The 22441-nt window shown below is 39.1% G+C and overlaps 3 protein-coding genes and 1 pseudogene across 6 annotated transcripts in view; 1 reads left to right on the top strand and 3 right to left on the bottom strand.

Moving 5' to 3' along the window:
- LOC143741201 (uncharacterized) overlaps nucleotides 1-1782 on the bottom strand; it is a 267182-nt pseudogene extending 265400 nt beyond the window's left edge. Inside the window, exon 1 of the transcript XR_013204959.1 lies at nucleotides 1070-1782. The product of XR_013204959.1 is annotated as an uncharacterized LOC143741201 (transcript). The remainder of the gene's footprint in view (nucleotides 1-1069) is intronic.
- LOC143741160 (uncharacterized) overlaps nucleotides 1-22441 on the top strand; it is an 89285-nt gene that overhangs the window by 49431 nt on the left and 17413 nt on the right. The window lies entirely within an intron of this gene.
- The window catches only part of LOC143741188 (uncharacterized), a 297332-nt gene continuing 285913 nt past the window's right edge, over nucleotides 11023-22441 (bottom strand). Inside the window, exon 4 of the mRNA XM_077233632.1 lies at nucleotides 11023-11157. The gene's annotated coding sequence lies outside the window, so the exon portion shown is untranslated. The remainder of the gene's footprint in view (nucleotides 11158-22441) is intronic.
- LOC143741177 (uncharacterized) overlaps nucleotides 11023-22441 on the bottom strand; it is a 249195-nt gene continuing 237776 nt past the window's right edge. The window contains exons 1-3 of one of the 3 annotated variants that reach the window (XM_077233608.1): nucleotides 18289-18413; nucleotides 11303-12261; nucleotides 11023-11189 (exon numbers count right to left, since the gene is read on the bottom strand). In XM_077233608.1, coding sequence (XP_077089723.1) covers nucleotides 11336-12261; nucleotides 18289-18346 — 984 coding nt within the window. In that variant the 5' untranslated portion in view covers nucleotides 18347-18413 and the 3' untranslated portion in view covers nucleotides 11023-11189; nucleotides 11303-11335. Of the gene's footprint in view, nucleotides 11190-11302; nucleotides 12262-12372; nucleotides 12529-18288; nucleotides 18414-22441 lie in introns of those variants that run through there. The other 2 variants (XM_077233609.1, XM_077233610.1) reach the window with 2 other exon arrangements.

Raw genomic sequence — 22441 nt, 5'->3', positions numbered from 1 at the left:
AAAATATAACCATAGAATTAAAGATCTTAAATGACTGTAAACCTTCTTAGATAATAAAGTAGCCTATTTAAGAGCTGAATTGCAACAGACATTGAACATGTTCCCTTTTCCTGAGCAATTTCATCTTCTCTCTGCATGTGTGTGTGAGTGATTGAGTGAGTGTGTGTCAGGGTCCATATGGGCCATTTTTAGTAAAAAGAATTTTGTTGCTACTGATAATGAAAGTTGAATGCAACAGAAAACCCCTTGATTTAATGTAAAATAAAGTAAATGTGTTCATAAGGACTAAATAATCACAAGGTTTTTTGTTTTGTTTCCTTATTATATGAGTGCTATTCGGTGCTGAAAGGGTTCGGGTTGAGTACAAGTAGAAATGAATGAGTGTGTTTCCGGTTAGAGAAACAAGAAAGAGACTGAGTTGAAAGATTTATTGAGGTTATTCTGTCTGCATGTTGACATTTGAGGTCTACAATTAAACAGAAATCAGGAACAATTGGATAGGCTCATAAACAGTATTTCAAACAGTAAAAAGTGAATTACAATTGATATTTATGGGGCCTAACAAGTGGAAAAACCGATTGAATATTTTACTAATATCAAATTGTACCAAAAGATTTGAATAGCATAAATAAGATTAGTTTATGAGCTTATCCCCTGCATCAATATAAAGTTAAATGACTTGTAATCAATCACTCACAGGAACAAACATGCAGAACTCCAGAACATAATAATGACATTCAGACTGTCCTCCTATAAGCACCGTTTACCTGCCGTAAGTCTGGGCTTGTCTTGCACAGGCATTATTTGGCATATAGAGTAATTTGCGATAGAACAAGCCTATATTAGATATAAGGATATTTGGGTCTTTCGGACACATATCTTGCAGAATCTCAAGTGATTTCAAAGCAAAAAGAGTTTTCAATATGTTCTCAAAGCATCATATCTAAACAGCGAGACTAAAAACAAGTTGTTTGTGATATGGATAATGGCTTAAAGGTGGGGTATGTGATACTCTTTTTTGTCCTTTTTTTCAAAATCTGCCGGTCGTTTTCCAAATCACATACCCCACCTTTAATAAGCTGCTGTTGTCATTGATTCACAAATTCCAACTTCAGATTAGTCTGAATATCAAATGATTTATTGCAAGTCATGGATCTGAACTTTGATCACTTAGACACATTTGGGCAATGCTTCTTCATGTGGAGCTGTAGACTATATAATCGGCTGAAACTCTTCACACATGAAGAGCACTTGTACGGTTTCTCTCCAGTATGAACTCTCTCATGATCTTTCAGGTGTCCTGACAGAGCGAATCTCTTTCCAGTGTGAACACTTGTACGGTTTCTCTCCAGTATGAACTCTCTGGTGTGATTTTAAGTGGCTGGATGTAATAAAGGTCTTCCCACAGTCAAAGCACACATAAGGTCTCACACCAGTGTGAATACGCTCATGCACTTTCAAATAATGCAGTTGTGAAAAACTCTTTCCACAGACAGAACAAACGTGAGGCTTCACACCAGCATGTACATTAAGGTGTTTTTTTAAGTTTGATTCCACAACAATCACACTGATCACAGCTGAATGATCTCACTCCTGAGTGAAGGCGCAGATGATTGTTGAGAACGCTTTTGTATGTGAAACTCTTTCCACACTGAGAGCATGTGAAAGATTTTTCTCCAGTGTGAATTATCATGTGCACATTTAAGTGTCCTATCTGAAAGAAACTCTTTCCACAATGAGAGCATGTAAAAGGCCTTTCTCCAGTGTGAATCATCATGTGTCTTTTGATTACCAGCATTTAAACTCTCATTGTTTAGAAAAAGTTCAACTCCTCTAGCTGATGTTTATGTTGCTCTTACATTAGATATGATTTATATACATTAAAACTCTGTTTACCAGGTTTCATTAGTTCATTATATAAAATGTAAACAACTCAATCTTCACAAATTGTAACGTGAAAAAACAGTTAGTAACAAGTTTAGGCTACGTTTCTCGAGTGTAATGAACAACACCAGTCGGTTCATTTCGATTCATTTCTGAGTGATTCACTAAATGAATGACTCTTTAGGCGTTTGGATTTAGATTTCTCCTAATAAATTATAAAAATGAATGTACTCACAGTCTGAAAACAGCGGATTTAGAGCAGAATGAACGGCTGTGTTCCACTTCTCATGTTTATGTTCCCTTCCCTCGCTCACTTCTCTTCTTCTCCTAGACTCAGATGTGTGTCATTGCTTCGGTTGCTCGAGCGCCTCTACTGGCGGAAACCAATCCATAATATTAAACTATCTAACCCATAGACATCATATAGATAGACGCCCTATCGACCGCTACTGCCTATTGGCGCGGACGAGCCGTGGGGCCGCCATCTTAAACCGGTCACCCGCTCCGCTCAGTGTAATCTGTTTGGCAGGTGCAATGAGCTGCCAGCGCATTTTATTAATCACATCTCACTGAATACCGAACTGATTTTCGCGCGGGTTCTTTTGCTGTAAAGGTCATGTACACTGTAGGATTACAAATTTATTTAAATGTTTAATTTAGATTTCCAATACAATAGTATTTTATATTGAGAAAGTTTAGAAATGATGAGACCAGGAAATCTCTGCAAACGGTAGGAGTTCCCAGCGGGATATTCCTGACTGTCCCATCTCAGTACGAGAAGGCTAGGCTTTTCCTGTTCTCGTTGTTTACCGGGTGAAGAGTCATGCTGAGCAAGTTTGAACACCTGTTATTTTATTACTGGAACCATTTGTCTCATCTCAGTACGAGAAGTCTATGCCTTTCCTGTTCTCATGTCTCAGCTCATTTCATCACAATGTAATCCCTCCCCCTTGAAATGTATATAAACTACATGAGACCAGGAAATTTCTGCAAACGGTAGGGGTTCCCAGCGGGATATTCCTGACTGTCCCATCTCAGTACGAGAAGGCGAGGCTTTTCCTGTTCTCGTTGTCTCAGCTCATTTACATGCTTTGTTCATCACAATGTAATCCCTCCCCCTTGAAATGTATATATGAACTCAATGTATACTGCCTTAGTTAGACTTGACTTGACTTGGGTACGAAGCAGACTACAGCAAATAAAGAATCCTGCTTAAATAAGTCTCCTGGTTTTCGCTTGTGAGTTTTTCTACACTGAAGATGGAAGAAGTTTACAACAGATGGTGCCATGACCCGGATGGAGAAACTGAAACTCAACAAAGAATGAACTTTTGAAACTTCAAAGCTCAAAGATCTCAACAAAGATCTGACTTTCCAGTTCCAGACTGAATTTTTTGAATCCAGAAAGATCTCAACAAAGCTGCCTGAGTTCGCGAACTGAATCTCAACAAAGATCTCAACAAAGCTGACTGTGTTCCAGAACTGAATCTCAACAAAGATCTCAACAAAGCTAACTGAGTTCCAGAACCAAGCTCAACAAAGATCTCTGAGTTTCCAGACGGAATTTTTCCATACAACAAAAATTTGGTGAGTTTCACTCCATTCAAAGAACCGTTGAAAAACCAGTAAAAATTATCCTCTGTGCCATCAGAGAAGAAGTTAACAGACAGCTGTAGGGTTTGTTAACTAAAGTTATCCTCTAAAGTTGCTTTAGAGATGAAATGTATCCTCTGTTTTTCAGGCAAGGAAGATTAACGTACATGTTAATACTGTTTACCCACTGCTTTGCCAGGGAAGTGTTTTATCCTCTATAAAATTAGGGAAGATTAGCATCAAGTGCTAATATATTGTACCCTCTGTTTTCAGGCAGGGAAGGTTAACATTACGTGTTAATATTGGTGAACCTCTGTTCAAACAGGAATGTGTTTATCCTCTAAAAGTTAGGAAGGTGAAAGATCCTTTGCATTTCCTTTTAGAGAAGATTAGTGTAACGTGCTAATATTTTGTGTGTTACTCTTTGCTCTGGGCAAGGAAGGTTAACTGTGTTATCGAGTGTAGCCTCTTTTGATCAGAGAAGATTTAGTGTTTTTGATGTTTTATCCTCTAAAAGTTAAGAAGGTGAAAGATCCTTTTGCATTTTTCTTTTAGGGAAGATTAGCGTAACGTACTAATAGTTTGTGATCTGTTGGTAACAAGGAAGTTTAACAATAGTTGATTTGTGTTAACAAGCATACCCTCTGTGATCAGAGAAGTTTAGTGTTTGTTTGTGTGGTAACAAAGAAATCCACAAAATGATTAAGAAAAGTGCTAGACTAATCTCCACAACTAAAAAAGGTGGTCTTGCTACTCCTTTGTGGTCAGATAGTGAATTTAAAACACTGTTAGGAGAACAGATGGACTCCATAGTGACTGAGTCAGTCAGATTGGATTTGAGAAAGAAATTTGGTATTCACCCAGAAAAAGTATGGTCTATTGAAGAATGCAAGAAGGTGTTGGGTGCATGTATCAGGAAGAGAAACATAAAAGCGATTATTTTCTGTCACATGGAATTTAGCTTATCCATTGCACAAGAACAATCTAGGTGTATAGCTAAATTAAAAGAACAGAACAAACAAATGCACACTAAGGTGGGCCATAACAAGGCCTCAACCAAATGTGACTCAGAAGACCAACAGTCAGATGAAACTTATCCTGACTTAAAAGCATTCTTTGAAACAGATGTAGACATCCCATCAGTAACTGATAAGCCTGTAGATTCAGTAAAGGTTTGTGTTGCAAGAAGATCTCAGGGAATTGAGGGAACTGAAAGTGTTCCTCCCAACTCTTCTGTTGTCCAAAACCAAACTGTTGCCAAAGCACTCGGACCTAGAGACATAGAAAGACTATCCCAAAGCTTACCTTCAGTACGCACTGATGTTTCTGAATTTAGAAGGGCATTGATCAGTAAAATGCGTCTTTACGACATGTCGTTGGCAGAAGTCACACAGCTGATGTCACAAATTCTAACTGAATCTGAATTCAACAGTTTTGAGTCTGCTGTTACTTCTGAACTACAACATGCCAGAAAAGATGAATTGAGAGAGGGAGTTCTGAAAGCGTTGAAGAACATTGTTGGACCTAAAATTGACTGGTCGAAGATCACTAGTTGTTTACAGAAGAAGGGTGAAACTGTTAGTGAGTACACTCAAAGATTTTGCCAGTCAGCAGCAGCATACAGTGGTATAGCTGACACTTCAGAGAAGGTGCTAAAAGATAATGGTCCCCTAGTTCGCACATGGTTTGATGGTCTGTTGTCAGAACATAGAAAAGCATTGCCTTTCTTAGACTTAACATGGTCCACTAGAACCATACAAAACAACTTAGACAGTCTGGTGGCATGGGAAAGAGACTCTGATGTCAAGGAAAGAGTAAAAATTGCAGCATCATCCTTTAAGGTCAACACAGAGAATCAACAGAAACGCAAATGTCCTAAGAGAGAGGGCAGTAGTTGTTATTATTGTGGTAAACATGGACATTGGGGAAAAGAGTGTAGGAAAAACAAAAAGAACTTTAAACAAGTTAACAATGTTACTCAGCTCCTACTTTGTCTGCTTGCTACTCTGAAACAGCCCCTCCCCTCATCATTAAACTGGGGCAGCTGGTTGACGTTTTAACCATTTGGGCTGTGAGTGCTTTATTTCCCCACTAACTTGCAACAGAGATAAAAGACTTCTGTTGTTGTTTAATAGAACAAAAGGAAAGTGACTATCTCAGTTTTTCCTTTGGGGGACACTGGTTAAAGGTAGACTCACAGCCTTAAATGTTATTTTACAACACAGGCCTTTCATCATTAATAGTGTTAGGTCAGACTATAAACGTAAAAAAGCCCTCATGCAGTGTCCACAATAATGCCAAATATTGTCTTACAGCGTGCACCTGTCACAAATCCGTCCTCATGTATGATGTCTGCTATGACTGAAGTTTTGTTAGAGGATGAAGGAGAAATTACTCACGATTGTGTTACGCTTATACGCTTACATATACACCTATGAGTGAAGTAAAAGAAAAAGGTAACAGACGAGCAGGTTATGCAGTAACGTCCACCACGGAAGTGTTAGCTTCAGGACGTCTTCCAGATAATTTTTGAGCTCAAGCTGCAGAACTAGTAGCCCTAACATGAATATGCACGCTAGCTTCAGGATCAGTTGCTAATATCTACACAGATTCCAGATATGCTTTTGGGGTAATTCATGATTTTGGTGTCATTTGGCAAACCAGGCAGTTTCTAACTTCTGCGGGATCCCCCATTAAGCATGCTGAATTAGTGAAAGATCTAATGTTTTCCATGAAACTTCCAAAGAAATTAGCAGTGATCAAAGTGAAAGCACATCTCACAACTAATACTACGGAAGCTAAAGGTAATGCTCTTGCTGATATGGCAGCTAAACAGGCTTGTTTCTATGCAACTGTACAAGTTTGTTCAGGTAGTGCAGCACAGAAGAAAATTATGCCTCCTGAATCAATAATTGATCTGTACAAAGACGTTTTCCTCCATTAGAACCAAAGTGGCATGGGCCACATCAAGTGATGTTGATTACAGCAGCTGCAGTATTGTGTCAGGGAAGGAAAACCTGGACTCATTCTACACACTGTAAAGTGTTCCCCCACCTACAGGGATAGGATAGGACACGAACCAGTGAGGAGCCGAGGGAAGAACCGATTGCAACAGGCGTCGGGGCCAACCCTTCGGTGAAGAATCCCTCATAGGCCTTCCCATCCATTAATCCATCCTCACCTCACTGCGTTCTTTAGGTGTCAAAGGAATTAAGAAATAGGGAAAGATGGAACGACAATAGCAGACCCAGAAAAAGTTTACAACCCTAGTGTTTGAACAAATACTGCTCTACTGCTTAGCAGACTCGGAAAAGTTTACAACCCTAGTGTTTGAACAAATACTGCTCTCCTGTCTTTTGTTTTCTTTCTTACTCTGTGCAGATACCACTGATGACTTCCCGAGACCCATACGCACTGACCTCGTCATCTGCGTATGAAGCCACAAGAAAACCTCAAGAAACAACTTGACCCACTTCCGAGCCAACTATCACAAAAGGATAAAGAAAAGAAAAAGAAAAAATACACAACGCAGAGACTCACATACGAAACCTTCAGTCATCCATCAACATGATCAAGATTGTCGTACCAGTAACATCACAGACACTCTCGCTTCGCACAAGATAATGATCTTACAGAACAGAGTGGCCTTAGATTACATTCTAGCAACGCAAGGAGGAGCCTGCACCATCATCGGACCTGAGTGCTGCACCGGGTTTTAATGGATCCAACAGAGAACTTGAACAAAATCCAACAAGACATTCTTGATCTTTCAGCAAAATTACACCAGATGACTGAAGATAATTCTTCATGGTTCGGAAACTTGTTAGGTAAACTGTGGATATGAATAAAGGAAATAGCAATTCTGCTGTTATTTCTTCTACTAGCGTACTATCTATGCGTCCACAGTATCAAGTGTTTCATTCAACAAATGACTCACGCCCCTCACAAAGAAATGACAGTTCCAAACAGAAAAGACTATTACCCTTAAGAACTTCACGGACCCTAAATTTGCATGTTTGTTTCTGTGTCAGCATGCAATTGCAGAAACAGCAACACAGGAGCATGACCCTGTAATGATCACAAGTTACAAGAATTTAACTTTTAAGTGTCTAAATTTGTATTTTGTGAGAGTTATTTAGAACTCTCAAAGGGGGAAATGTAGGATTACAAATTTATTTAAATGTTTAATTTAGATTTCCAATACAATAGTATTTTATATTGAGAAAGTTTAGAAATGATGAGACCAGGAAATCTCTGCAAACGGTAGGGGTTCCCAGCGGGATATTCCTGACTGTCCCATCTCAGTACGAGAAGGCTAGGCTTTTCCTGTTCTCGTTGTTTACCGGGTGAAGAGTCATGCTGAGCAAGTTTGAACACCTGTTATTTTATTACTGAGACCATTTGTCTCATCTCAGTACGAGAAGTCTATGCCTTTCCTGTTCTCATGTCTCAGCTCATTTCATCACAATGCAATCCCTCCCCCTTGAAATGTATATAAACTACATGAGACCAGGAAATCTCTGCAAACGGTAGGGGTTCCCAGCGGGATATTCCTGACTGTCCCATCTCAGTACGAGAAGGCTAGGCTTTTCCTGTTCTCGTTGTCTCAGCTCATTTACATGCTTTGTTCATCACAATGTAATCCCTCCCCCTTGAAATGTATATATGAACTCAATGTATACTGCCTTAGTTAGACTTGACTTGACTTGGGTACGAAGCAGACTACAGCAAATAAAGAATCCTGCTTAAATAAGTCTCCTGGTTTTCGCTTCTGAGTTTTTCTACACTGAAGAAGGAAGAAGTTTACAACAACACGTAGCTACGATACAGGACACATTGATTATTTTCTTCACAAAATACAACCAATAGACCGGTAATGTGAAATATTACTTGTGAAAAGTAATCCCCGAGTGATGGTCCGCCGATTTGAGCAGGAATATGGTGCACAGTGCTCTGACATCTACTGCTGCTATGCAACGCAAATAGGAGTAGCCTATGACCGGTTTAAGATGGCGGCCGCATTTCTTGCACCACAGCGGCCAATAGGGCATCTAGTCTCTATATGATGATCTAACCTTCATAGTTTAGATCAAACGTGCCGCATAAGCCCTGAAAAGTGAAGCCAAAGCGTCTCGATCGCCCCCCGCGGACCGGTCCTAGTATAGCTCATAAACCCCGCCTCCCCATGTTATTCAATGGGGCGTGAGACCAACTAAACAATTAAATTACACTTCACATATCTGTTTTACAAAGATAGTTTCTGTAATTTACAGTAGTTTTCATCACGCTGATGTAATTTCAAGTGTTTGTTTTTAAAATAAGTTATATTTGATGCTATTAAAACGGTGCTCTGGCAAACATGATTGACAGCTGTGAGTGACAGGTTCTCTGAGCAAAGTAGTCACTGAAGCAACAATGGACTTTTTTTCGGGATCTTTGGAGGACTGAGGAGATTGGAGCTTTAAATGTAATATCTAAATTTCTATAATTAATTGTTTCACACCAACATAATGGGTTGTTCTGCAGCAGAGGCGCGTGCTTGCGATTGATTCAGCGAGAGTGAGGGCGGGACCAGAGCGGGACGTTGATTTTGCGGCTTTACTTCCTGCTCACTACTGAGCGTGTCTGGTCCCGAAATCGCAACTGCGCAGACTCATGTCCCAAGATGTCAGCGCCATCATAGACATCATATAGAGACTAGATGCCCTATTGGCCGCTGTGGCGCAAGAAATGCGGCCGCCATCTTAAACCGGTCATACTCCTATTTGCGTTGCATAGCAGCAGTAGATGCCAGAGCTCTGTGCAGCATATTCCTGCTCAAATCGGCGGACCATCACTCTGGGATTACTTTTCACAAGTAAGATTTAACATTTAACATTACCGTACTATTAGTTGTATTTTGTGAACAAAATATTCAATGTGTCCTGTATCGTAGCTACGTGTATGACCTTTGCAGCAAAAAAACCCGCGTGAAAATCAGTTCGGTATTCAGTGAGATATGATTAATTAAATGCGCTGGCAGCTCATTGCACCTGCCAAACAGATTACACTGAGCGGAGCGGGTGACCGGTTTAAGATGGCGGCCCCACGGCTCGTCCGCGCCAATAGGCAGCAGCGGTCGATAGGGCGTCTATCTATATGATGTCTATGAGCGCCATATCGGGAAAATGCGGCTTCACTCATAGACATCCAATAGATAGACGCCCTATCGACCTCTACTGCCTATTGGCGCGGACGAGCCGTGGGGCCGCCATCTTAACCCGGTCACCCGCTTCGCTCAGTGTAATCTGTTTGGCAGGTTCTGTTCTTGCACCACAGCGGCCAATAGGGCATCTAGTCTCTATATGATGTCTATGGCTTCACTTCTCGCCAATGGAAGAGAACGAAGGGGCGTCATCCATCTTGTTTTTACAGTCTAGGATTAGATATACAAGACAACACGATACGATCTGTTTGTATTTATCTCCCTAAATATGCTTCATTTGGGATAAAGATTCAAACTTCAAATATCTGATAAGGAGTTTGCAATTGTATTTACCATCTGGACTCCTTCAACTGTTACATGTTACTGATGTTCTTGCTTTTTTAAATCTTGACTTCAATTTAATATGGTCAGTATTATTAATAAAATTAAAAATGTGAGAGTTATAATTTTACATAAAAAAATCCAGAACTCAATTTCTGTCCGAACAGCAATGCAGTTGTCTGATTTAGATTTATCCAAATAAAAATAAAATCACAGTCTGATAAACGCAGTGAATTAAATCATTTTAAATGTACTGTATGTTGCTTTTGGCGCTTAATAAACAAAAATTAATGTGCGTTGCTGTAGAATATTGTAGCCGGAGCTACTTCTCTCTGTTTATGTCAACGAGTCACACAGGAACTCGGTAACTCTGTGGCTAAAATAGTGCCAATATAAACAATATAGACCTACCGTAGTGATTCAGGATAAGGCAAAGGTAATGTTTGGAAGATGGATTCACAATTTACTCACTGTTTATATAAATATTTCTAAATTTCAAAAAAAAAAATCGTGTACGTTTATGAATCACGATTTGATTCAACAAGATCAAGTGGTTGAAATGAAAGCAAATGGCGCCATTTGTGTTGCTGCCAAACTATTACCATAACTACATATAGAAGCTTATGCAAGTTATTCAGAAGATCAAGATGACACAAAATCAGTGTTCCAATGAGTTCCATTTCATTACTTTTTTATTATGTTCTTCAAAATACAAGGTATAATCGCAGTGCACAAACTTAAATAATATTAACCATTATTTCAACATTAGGTAGCCTACTAGATAGAGCTGTACTATTCTGGTGACTTTGTGAACATGACTTTGTTCATTAAAAAATGTGCTCATGACTTAAGCCACTTAGAGTGGCTTTTTCTTGCAAGTTTTGTTTCTTTATTCTTGTAACAAATTATACATGCAATGTAATATATATATATATATATATATATGAATGACATAGTGCATTAATAATAGTGCATCACCTCTTCACAGCCAGAACAAACAAATTAATTTGCACAGAATATTTAATGGACATTTGTACAACATTTACACACAAAATATTCATGAACATAAATAAGCATTTCCATCTAAAATTGGAGCAACCCTCACCATGCCTCTATGTAATTCAGATGATGTCGCTATGTTACAAGGAATTCGATCTTTTGATTGATCAGAATTATCAAACTATTAAAGTATTTTTAGCTTAACTGAGCAGCTTTGGAGTTATTGGAACGGTTATATGACTCTTTTCGGGTTGAATGGTGGTCGTCTCACACCTCGCAATCCTGCATAGTGCCGCTTTAACTTGAATGTGACAGATATGAAAATGAACTTCAGTTATTTAGGAAACTCAAGACAACGCTTTTTCTTATGAGTCTGTAGCTGAGATAATCGGATGAAACTCTTCCCACATGAAGAGCACTGGTGCGGCTTCTCTCCAGTATGAACTTTCTCGTGATCTTTCAGGTGTCCTGACTGAGAGAAACTCTTTTCACAGTATGAACACTTGTATGGTTTCTCTCCAGTATGAATCCTCTGGTGTGATTTTAAGCCGTTCGATGTAGTAAAACTCTTTCCACATGAAGAGCACTTGTACGGTTTCTCTCCAGTATGAATTCTCTGGTGTGATTTTAAGTGGGTGGATGTAGTGAAGGTCTTTCCACAGTAAGAGCAAATATAAGGTCTCACACCAGTGTGAATAGTCTCATGCTCTTTTAAATGTTGCAGTAGTCTAAAACACTTTCCACATAAAGAACAAAAGTGAGGCTTCACACCAGCATGAACATTAAGGTGATGTTGTAAGCTTGATGAAAGAACAAATGTTTTATCACACTGATCACAGCTGAATGATCTCACTCCAGAGTGACGGCGCAGATGATCATTGAGAACACCTTTGCACCTGAAACTCTTTCCACACTGAGTGCATGAGAATGGCTTTTCTCCAGTGTGTATTCTCATGTGTCTTTTAAGGGTTGATTTATCTGTTAAACTCTTTCCACACTGAGAGCAAGTGAACGGTTTTTCTCCAGTGTGAGACCTCATGTGTCTGTTAAGGGTTGATTTATCTGTGAAACTCTTTCCACACTGAGAGCATGTGAATAGTTTTTTTCCAGTGTGAATCCTCATGTGTCTCTGAAGGTGTGTTTTATGTATGTAACACTTTCCACATTCAGAGCAGGTGAAAGATCCTTTGACGACTGTGTTTCCATCTTCATTCGTGAAATGAGGTTTTTGCGGTTTGTCTTCATTCACTTCCACCGGATCTAAAATCAACATATTAAATTCCCATAAGTCAATAAAAGAAGGACAAAAAGAAATATCGTTCAATCTCAATTTAGCACAAATCCTATTTACTACTGAGTCTGTGTACTCACACTAGGCGATCTGAACCATGCCCGAGCACGTTTGGCCCCAAATCTGGTTTGTTTGACTAGTGTGATCGTTTTCGTTCCGTGTTCGGCTTGAAGAGGTGGGCTACGGCACGGTTTGATTGGGCTGGCTTCGTAATAATCTTCTAATACGTGCAGCACAATCAAGTAAAAATCGCTGTGGCATAAATTATGAATCTACTAGTAAAAAAGTAAAAAGTGATTTTCTTCAAAACAAAAACAGTTTCATCATAAATGACGCAAGCGTGCTCCGGCCCAGAACATAAAGTGCAATGTGAGAGCAGACCAGCGGGGGAGTTTGGGACAATTACACCAGGACAGGGTACAAGACAACCGTGCCTATTGTGAGTACACTAAACTCAGGATACTGTATTTTAAAGATAATTTTGTAAAATCAAAGGAAGCTTTACAGATATTTACTAGACAATGTGTTTAAACAATGTTTTTCATGCTTGTTCAATTAACCACTAACAAATTATTGCACATGAACATGTGGAACAGTCCTTAAGACACAAACCCCCGGTTTCACAGACAAGTGAAAGTCAAGTCACAGTTTAGACTCAGACTAAAATACATGTTTGAGCTGTTTTAATTGAAAGCAACTTGCACGGACAGATCTTAAAATATATGTCACTTACATTGTGTTGTCTCAAGATGCACATCAATAATGTTTTTAAAGGCACATTTATAAAAGCTACTTAAATGTCCTAATAGAACTAAGGCCTAATCCTGGATTAATCTAAACCCCATCTGTGAAACCAAGCCTAAGAGTTTACAGGTGGAAGAAAATAATTTCACAGGTCCAATAACTTAGGACTAGGGATAGGCGATATAACGATAGCAATAATTATTGCAATATAATTTCTCAATAAAACACTATCAAGAGTTTGATAAATTATACACTTGGCTCAAAGTTCAAAAGGCAGCGCAGCGTGAGCTTACTACCGCAGATGCATTTACTCGCTAAACAGTCTCTGTCATGCAACCACTAAACAGCGCTGTGAAATCCAGAGAGAAGCGCTTGAATTCAGCGATGAACACAAATGTCTAAGCAAGGCAAACTCCTTGCCTTGCCTAAGTGATTTCAACTAGTTTAAAGCCAGATGAAACAGCGCTGACAAACAGGAGAAACACTGTGTGCAACGACACAGTCAGAAGACTTTTCAGTCTACAAATCTCCATCATTTACCATGATTACTGTAGTAACACTAACTGCACTATGGTATTGTGGCAGAAATGTGACACAATAACCAGCCCATGACAGAACAACAGACCCATTAAAAGGGATCTAGCAGCAGTGAGGAAAATTCCAGCTCTAAGGATTACAGCATTGGTCACAATGTTTACAGTGAGAGAAATTCCTGAGTCTGTTCCAGTAAGGGACATTCCAGAGCCCAACCCAGAGAGCATTGTACTCTGTCCATAATGGCTCTAACATTTATGTTGTGTTTACCCATTCACAGCCTTCCCAGTGCTGCCTTCTCTCCCTGGAGGGGGAGGGTGCGGTCACATGTTGAGTGTTTTGATTCATGTTTGTATTTCTGTTTAAGTGTTTTGCTGTCAGTCTATTAATTAGTTCAGTCTTCCTCCGTCCCCTGCCTGTTTGTATCCACGTTACTGATTGAGTTAGTTCTGTTCAGGTGTGTCTAGTTAATTTACCCTCTGTTGTTTGCTGTGAATTTAAGCCCAGTGTTTAGTGCTGTTCAGTTGTCTGTCGTCGTTACTATTTACTGGTTGTTCTCTTCCTGTTTATGTTTTGGGTTACTCATCCACAGCCAAGGAGGCCGCCCAGAGCGGAGGTGAAACCAGGCCCTAACAGTAGACAGGCAGAAGAAAATTAATGTCACAGTTTCAATAACTTAGGACTATGGCTGTAAAAGATAATAGCCGATTTCGGGTCTAGCTTTCAAATAATAGACCGATCCGGGTCGGTTCTGTGTAGCAACTTTACGGGTCTATTCAGGTCCGGGTACAAATTTTTGGGCCCATGTAGAAATCTACTCTGATCACCTGTGTGAACATGCCATAGTCCTGGTGAAGGAAGCATGAGGAATGCAGATGTGCAATAACAGAGCAATAAACACTAGTGTCTGTAATGTAAGACACCAAAGACAGTGCTTTGGCATAAGTCCATTCTAATGCCAAACCACATGTAACTAGGGGTGCGACGGTGAAGAAATTTTGAGTTGGAGACGGCAACTGAGTTTTTTTCCACCTAGCTTTTAAATCACTTACAGTGCGTGTCCACTGGTGGAGATCAGAGCATGCGTTTAAAATTAATTGAGGAGAAAAAGCATGCTCTGCGCTAGTCAGTCCTTCCAGAAAAATGCAGAGTTTTTTTGTGATTGTTGCGGGCAAAAATCCTTGATTATGCGGAACGTTTTCTTAAAAAATGCGATGGAATATGCAGGATATTTATCCAATTTTATGCGATGAAATTGCGGGAACTTGCAAAAACTAAGGGAACTTGCAAAAACTGCGGGAACTTGCAAAAACTGTTTGATGAAAAAAAAAAAAAGTGATTCCCCAACACCCTGTTCTCACTAGGCTACTACCTTAATGTAAGGGTCATTTCTTATTACTTCCTATGATAAGCAAGCATACTACATCCCAGAAAGTGCTGGGATTATTTAAGTTATTATCTTTTTTTATTTCAGACCTTAATAAACACATGGTGTTAAACGCAAACTTATAAAACATTGAGTCAAACAAGTTTTGTAGCTTTACAAAATGAATATGCTACAACTTCTGTAAAAATGAATAAATAAAACATAAAAAAATAAAATAAAATATAAAAAAATAAAATTAGTGGTGGGCCGTTATCGGTGTTAACGTGCTGCGTTAACGGGAGACTCTTATCGGGCGATAAAAAAAATATCGCCGTTAATCTATTCCCAAAGTTGGGTTGGGATCATAAAATAGCTTTTTCGAATATCGTTATATTTTCGCGCAATTCCATGTGTAGCCTAGTATATAGCGTTATTTTTTTGTCAAAAGTTATGAGCGTGGGGGGGCACCAAAATGTTTGCTGTTAAACTGTCACTGAATGGAGGTAAGTTTGCTGTACATACACACTTCTCAACTCGTTGATTGGGTTGATTAACAGAGCTTGCTCCACTCGTGTCTAATTAGGTTTGATCATCTGAGTGTGCTCCACATGTGTTTAATTAGGTTTAATTATCTGAACGTGCTCCTCCCGAAATTTGTTAATAAAACATCATTAAGAGAGCGTCCTCTAGAGGCAAAATAAAAACTATCACTGATGCCTTGTGGAGTTTGTTTTGGCACGTGAGGCTGCGTGCTGCACGGAGAGTGCTGACACTTCAGATGCGCATTTAAAACACCGGCATAGAATACGGTATGAGTACAGCTGGTCACTTTTATGCATTAATATTCATTTAAGCATTTTTAAAGCAATTGACGTGAGAAAGGAAATTGATATGTTCATGTAGCTGACAGAAACTTATAAACAAATCAGGAACGCATTCGATTTCATTTCCTGTTTTTTATCATCACTGCAATATGTAATGTGTTATTTTGATTAGATAATCATCGAGTTTTCTAAAAAAGCATATCGTTTTTATTTTTGTTATGGTATGAATTTTTTATATACCGCAATACCGGTGTATGTCGCTTTAACAACGATCAGAACGTTGCGCAACACTGTTTGAGTGGGGTCGCTTTTCACTGTTGCACTGCGGTGATGCATAGCTGTATGTGTTACTAATGGTGCGTCCCAATTCGCATACTATCCGTCCTAATTAGTATTCGAAGAATAGAATTATGGTGCGTTCTATTATTTATCCGTGTCGGAGTTCCGGCTAGGAACACATACGTTGCCTAGCAACACGCACCAACACGCCCCTTTTCCTCAGATTTCCCAGCTCGGAAGTCGGACAACCGTGAGGACACCGAGCAAGAATTCCAATACGGAATCCAAGATGGCTGTGCCCTGTGTGACTTGATGAATTGTTTTCATTGTTTTTGGACCGCTTTGGTTGTTTAAATGACGATTTTAATCGCTCGTATTACTGCAATACCTTACTGTGTCCGTATCACTGCCTTTGGGTATGGGAATCGGTTTTGTTGTGAGTGCAATATTGTAAGCGCCTGGTACTCGCCAGTGCTACCATAGCAACAGCTTTCTGGGTGACGTCCATGTTTTTTCTCCGACTCCGACGTGCAAAACATACCAGAACGGTTGAAGTGTGGGAGTGTCGTCATATCCGAGGGCCGAGTCGGTTTGTTTACAATAATAGAACGCAGGCAAAGTACATCCCAAAACGTAGTATGTTGAAATGAGTGTTCCAAAGATACCCGGATGGTCTACTATTTCTGGTCAGAATCTGAAGTGCAGATCGATGCACACTCTAACGCAGGGCCGGCGCTCCGCACACGCACATCACTCACTGCGCGTAGGGCACCAAGTGCTTGAGGGGGCACCAAAAAATCGGGGTCGTGAAAAGTCATCACAATAGGTTACTAGTATAAATAACAAATAAAATATGTCTAAAGCATGTTAATATACAAAAGCAATACAAAAGTAATATAGGCCTAGACCAAATTAGTCGAGAAAAAGGTGAATCTCCTGTGCTAGTCTCCCTCTGGTGCCCCCCTTTCCCCACCTCCCAGTGGTCTGTTCGATTATGCCTCAATCAATGTTAAATGTGGCAGACACCGACCTCAGACATGCCCTCGAAAAGGCACCAAGAGTCGGCGGCGGAAAAAAGGAAAAAGAAGAGACAGCGGGATGATACTCGCGCGTCGCTTGCAGGTAAGACAATGTCTTAAATAAAAATTTTATTTTTGTAGCACGGGCGCCCTTGCGTCGTGTATGCATGTCCAGGGGGGGCGTCGCTAGTATGTGCAAATGATCCGGGGCAGGCTTTTTTAGCCCTGCATGTTTAATCTTTTATTTTAACGGGGGTCCGAGGGTTTCTCCCCTGGGAAATTTTGAAACTTGGGCTGTTTAAGATGCAGTTAGTTTGTTTGAGAAGAAAAGTAAGACCGCTTAGATACGTTTTTTCGTTGTTGTTCTATGTGGTTAATGCGGTCATTTTCAAGAGGTTCATAGGCCAAGGCCCAAGGGCGACATCTGTTGGTGAAACTGCAATTAGAAAAAAAAAAACCACAATCTCAGTGTTTGTATATTTTCATATTCACAGAATTGTCAAATTATTAGGGCTGGGAAAAGATTAATCGCATCCAAAATAAAAGTTTATTTGGTGCCATTGTTAATGTAAAATTATTTATTTGCAGCAGTTATTTTGGAAGTAAAGAGAACCTAACTAAGAAATTCTGAATGGTTGTTATTCCTTGGTGTGTGGTTGGGGGGGGGGCACCTCCAAGCATTTGTGCTTAGGGCACCCAAAAAACAGCTAATATTGCCCACAACCCATCGCGAGTTAGCTTAGGACTACAAACATGAGTTAAAAGTGTTAAAAAAAAATACAGACATGGAGGACGCGCGAGTCTGGCAGTTATGTAGAGAGGTTTAGATAACGGGGTTTGAGTGATTAATTATCAGTATCTAACCTGACGAAAATGTATTTATTCAATGTTGTCTACATTACATTGCTTCTGCAGCAGCATTGTGAAATTTTGTAAAGATATGTTTAGCAATTAACTTTTAAATGCATCATTATATTCAAATTGCAAACACATGAGGAGAGTCTCTGCATGAAAGACCCACGACCCATTTCTCTCCGAAACGCTAGGAAATTAAATGGGATTTAGAATATAATTAGCAGGTCTGTGTTTCTTCCCACCCTCTACACTCCCATTTTTCCACAGTTTACACGCCCATTTTTTATAGACTTTTTTTAACTCGGAGATGTGAACGACCAAGCTAAAACAGGGAAGTTTCATGACACTTTATAGAGAATGAAGGAAAACACCAACCTATTTGTTCCTCTGTATCTTCATCTTTTATTCTGCAGGGTTCTTCCTTAATCTCCATCTTTACAATAGTATGTCCGTAGTGTCTCCTGGAGTAATTCCTCCTGCTTGCTTCTTCTTCTCCTGTGGGAAGATGGGAATATTCCCAGCATTTAAACTCTCATGATCGGCTGTGGGAGCTTCACTGACTGAAGGAGTGAATTGTGGTCGTTGTTGCTCATTTAGCAGATGATCATCACACTTACAATCACTCGCAACTCCTCTGGCTGATTTTTATGTTGCTCTTACATTAGAGAAGATTTACATGCATTAAAAACTGTTCACCAGGTTGCATTAAATAAAATGAAGACTCAATCTGTACAAAATGTAATGTTAAAAAAACAGTCAGTAACGAGTTTAACGTTACGTTTCACGAGCGTATGAACAACATCAGTCGGTTCATTTCGACTCATTTCTGAGTGAATCACTAAATGAACTGACTCGTTTAGTCGTTTCGATTTAGATTTCGCCTAATAAATGATAAAATGAATGTACTCACAGTCTGAAAACAGCAGATTTAGAGCGGAATGAACGGCTGTGTTCCACTTCTCATGTTTATGTTCCCTTCTCTCGCTCACTTCTCTTCTTCTCCTAGACTCGGATGTGTGTCATTGCTTCGGTTGATCTAGCGCCTCCACTGGCGGAAAGCAATCCATATTAAATAACCTTCATACAAAATAACCAATATAAGATCTTTTATCTTGTTTGAGATTTTACAAACACTATTTATCTCTCCAAATATATTTGATTTGGGATAAATATTCAAACTTGTAATTGAATTGAATTATAATTGTATTTACCTTCTGGAGTCATTGATTTTTTAATTCATTTTACACTTATATGGTAAAAGTTTAATTAATAAAACATGTGAGAGTTTTTAAGAGATATGAAGATTTACCTTAAAAACTCCAGTTCGGTCTGAGCAGCTCAATTCAAGTTGTCTGATTTAGATTTCTCCCAATAAAAATAAAATCACGTTCTGATAAACACAGTGAATTAAATCAGTTAAAGGTATACACTATGTAACTTTTGCCTCTTAATAAACAAAACTTATTTAAAGGAATAGTTCACTTAAAACTGAAAATCAAACAGTTGATGGACCCCATTAACTTCCATTGTCAATGGGGTACATCAACTGTTTGATTACTGACATTCTTCAAAATATATTCTTTAGTGTTTAGCAGAACAAAGAAATTAATACAGGTTTCAAACAACTTGAGCGTGAGTAAATAATGTCTGAATTTTCATTTTTGGGTAAACATCCCTTTAACGACACAGACGGCAGCAGGAATATTAGGCTGATGTCACTTTAAGACCGAAAGCACGGATTCAATATACTGTTACACATGCAACTTATTTTCCAACTATTTATGTTCACTTAAGACATAACCAACAGTGTTGAAGTGTTGGGCATTTTGGCATATTTCTGTGTGTTTTTTAAGTGTTTAGGCACAAACCCAAAGTTCCCTTTTCTTCTCTATATTCCACTCCATCTCGGAGCGCGTCCACAGAAAGCCACGTTTGAGGAACAGTATGAATTTCGCTTCTTAATACAGTTTTAATAACTATTTTTATTATTGAGTATGTCCTGCAGTATTTTACGACAGTTAATGGACGTTAAGTTTGGGCTTTTAGGGAGGATTGAATGTTCGGAAGGTGTTAAGTCAGATTTAATCGAGGTTGTTTAAGGGTTAGTGCGCCCCAAAATGAAAATTATGTCATTAATTACTCACCCTCATGTCGTTTCAAACCCGTAGGAGCTTTTTTTATCTTCGGAACACAAATGAAGATATTTTTGATAAAATTTGAGAGCATTCTGACCCCTCCATAGAGAGCAACGCAACGACCACTTTCAAGGTCCAGAAAGGTAGTAAAGACACTGTTGTGATATATAACTACAGGTTGTGGGAGTCGTGCAACAGTGACGTCAGTGGGGTGCGCCTTGGGGAGCGCAAATAAAGACATGTGACTGTGTTATGCTCAAGTAGCTTAGCTGTAGCAATAAAGGTCAGTTAATAAAACAGTTCATTCCCAGCAAGACGACACGGTTCCTCTTTCATTTAAAAGCATCGACACATGACAGACATGGTTAAACTAGTCCATGTGACTCCAGTGGTTCAAACTTAATCTTATGAAGCAACGAGAACACCTTTTTCATCTCTTCTGTGTCAGTCTCCTATACACTGTTGATGTAGCAAACACACTGCAGCGCTTCCGGGTTCTACGTCAGAAAGGCGGTTCGGTATTTGCTGTCTCCTGCGTCAGCATCACATTGAAAGGGGATTTACAGTTAAAGACCCAAGGACCAGATATGATTAATTAAGACCAGGAGTTAGAAGTGCAGTCAATTTAAGACAAGTGTCAGAATTATAATAAATTAAAGAAAGGTTTTACTGAAGATAGTTTGCAGTTTCATCAGCAGAAGTCAGCTTCAAGACTCAAAAGGAGTCTGTAGGCCGCCCAGCTTACAGTTAAAAAGATACAGCAATTATACCCTTCACCAAGGTCTAAGCTATGTCCTTGCTTCAGGTTGAATGATTCTGATTGGCTAAGAAATAGATAAACATAGTAATTTTCCACACATATACAGATAGACTGAAGCTAATCTCCAGTGATTATGCGTTTGACACTCAGACCCTGAAGTTGGGCACGTTGTAACCTTCCAGATCGCAGATTTGGTGTTGCTGGGTGCAAACATATCGAAGAAAACAAGTCAGTCAATCTCAATAATGCCACTTGTTCCTTAACCTGTAACCATAAAGACTAACACAAACACCGACACACAGCTTCTTCAAGGTTGGATTTGGCCAGGAGTGTTCTCAAAACATCAAGATAATACGTTCTTTCTCTAAAGGAGAGGACACTTTAATATAACACAGTTCTCAAGGAAATGACACTTTAGTCTAACGCAGTAAAGCAAAGCTTTCACAAAGAAATGGTCCCTCAAACTAGGCTAGGGCAAAATCCAGATTCCAGATTCCAGATTTCCAGATTCCAGATTCCAGATTTCCAGAATCCAGAATCCAGAATCCAGAATCCAGAATCCAGATTCCAAAATCCAGAATCCAGAATCCAGAATCCAGAATCCAGATTCCAGAATCCTGATTCCAGATTCCAGAATCCAGATTCCAGAATCCAGATTCCAGAATCCACCACCTACAAAAGCGTCAGGATTCTGACAGAGAACCCGGAAGCGCTGCACTGGGGTTACAACATAACCACAAATAAACAGTAAAGATTCCTTGAAGACGGCTCCATATCTTGTTTTTTGGAAGCATGTTTATTACACATGTTTTACTCTCACGTATAATCAATGTCCGATTACAGCAAGAAACCCTCATCAATATTCTTTCAGCTTTTCTCTGAACTGAATCGAAAAATTGATAGTTTAACAGTGCTGGAAATATAGAGTAAATTTCTGACAATAACCACTTTTGAAAAGATAAATTCATTATTTGTTTGTCATTATTTTGAGTCTGTGGCCAGAAAGTCGCAGGTATAACATTCTAGGAACAATTAACCTAACATTGTATTATTATTTCATACATTCAATTTATAACCATATCAACGGCAGTTAATATTGTTATTTTAAACTTTGTATTAAACTAAAATATGTTATATTATAAACTATGTGCAAACTAGTTTTGATTAAATGTCAAGATTGATGTTCTATTGAGCTTATTTCTGTCATTGATATGCATGTATGGTTATGGATTTAAATGTGTACAGTTATGTTATTATTAGTTTTCTATTTAAACTATTTTTCTTCTATTTTTTCAATTCATGGAATTGTTTCTAAAAGACCGTTCTAGCAAAACATTTACACTTGGATAATTGCGAGTGATTGTAAGTGTGATGATCATCTGCTAAATGAGCAACAACGATCATGACCACAATTCACTCCTTCAGTCAGTGAAGCTCCCACAGCCGTTCATGAGAGTTTAAATGCTGGGAATATTCCCATCTTCCCACAGGAGAAGAAGAAGCAAGCAGGAGGAATTACTCCAGGAGAAACTACTGACATACTATTGTAAAGATGGAGATTAAGGAAGAACCCTGCCGAATAAAAGATGAAGATACAGAGGAACAAATAGGTTGGTGTTTTCCTTCATTCTCT

This window comes from Siphateles boraxobius, unplaced genomic scaffold (assembly GCF_051911475.1).
Source record: "Siphateles boraxobius isolate OS27281-9 unplaced genomic scaffold, OSU_SipBor_1 18, whole genome shotgun sequence".
In the NCBI taxonomy this organism is placed as follows: Eukaryota; Metazoa; Chordata; class Actinopteri; order Cypriniformes; family Leuciscidae; genus Siphateles; species Siphateles boraxobius.
Note: the sequence above shows the minus strand (reverse complement) of the source record. Positions and strands in the feature narration are given on the sequence as shown.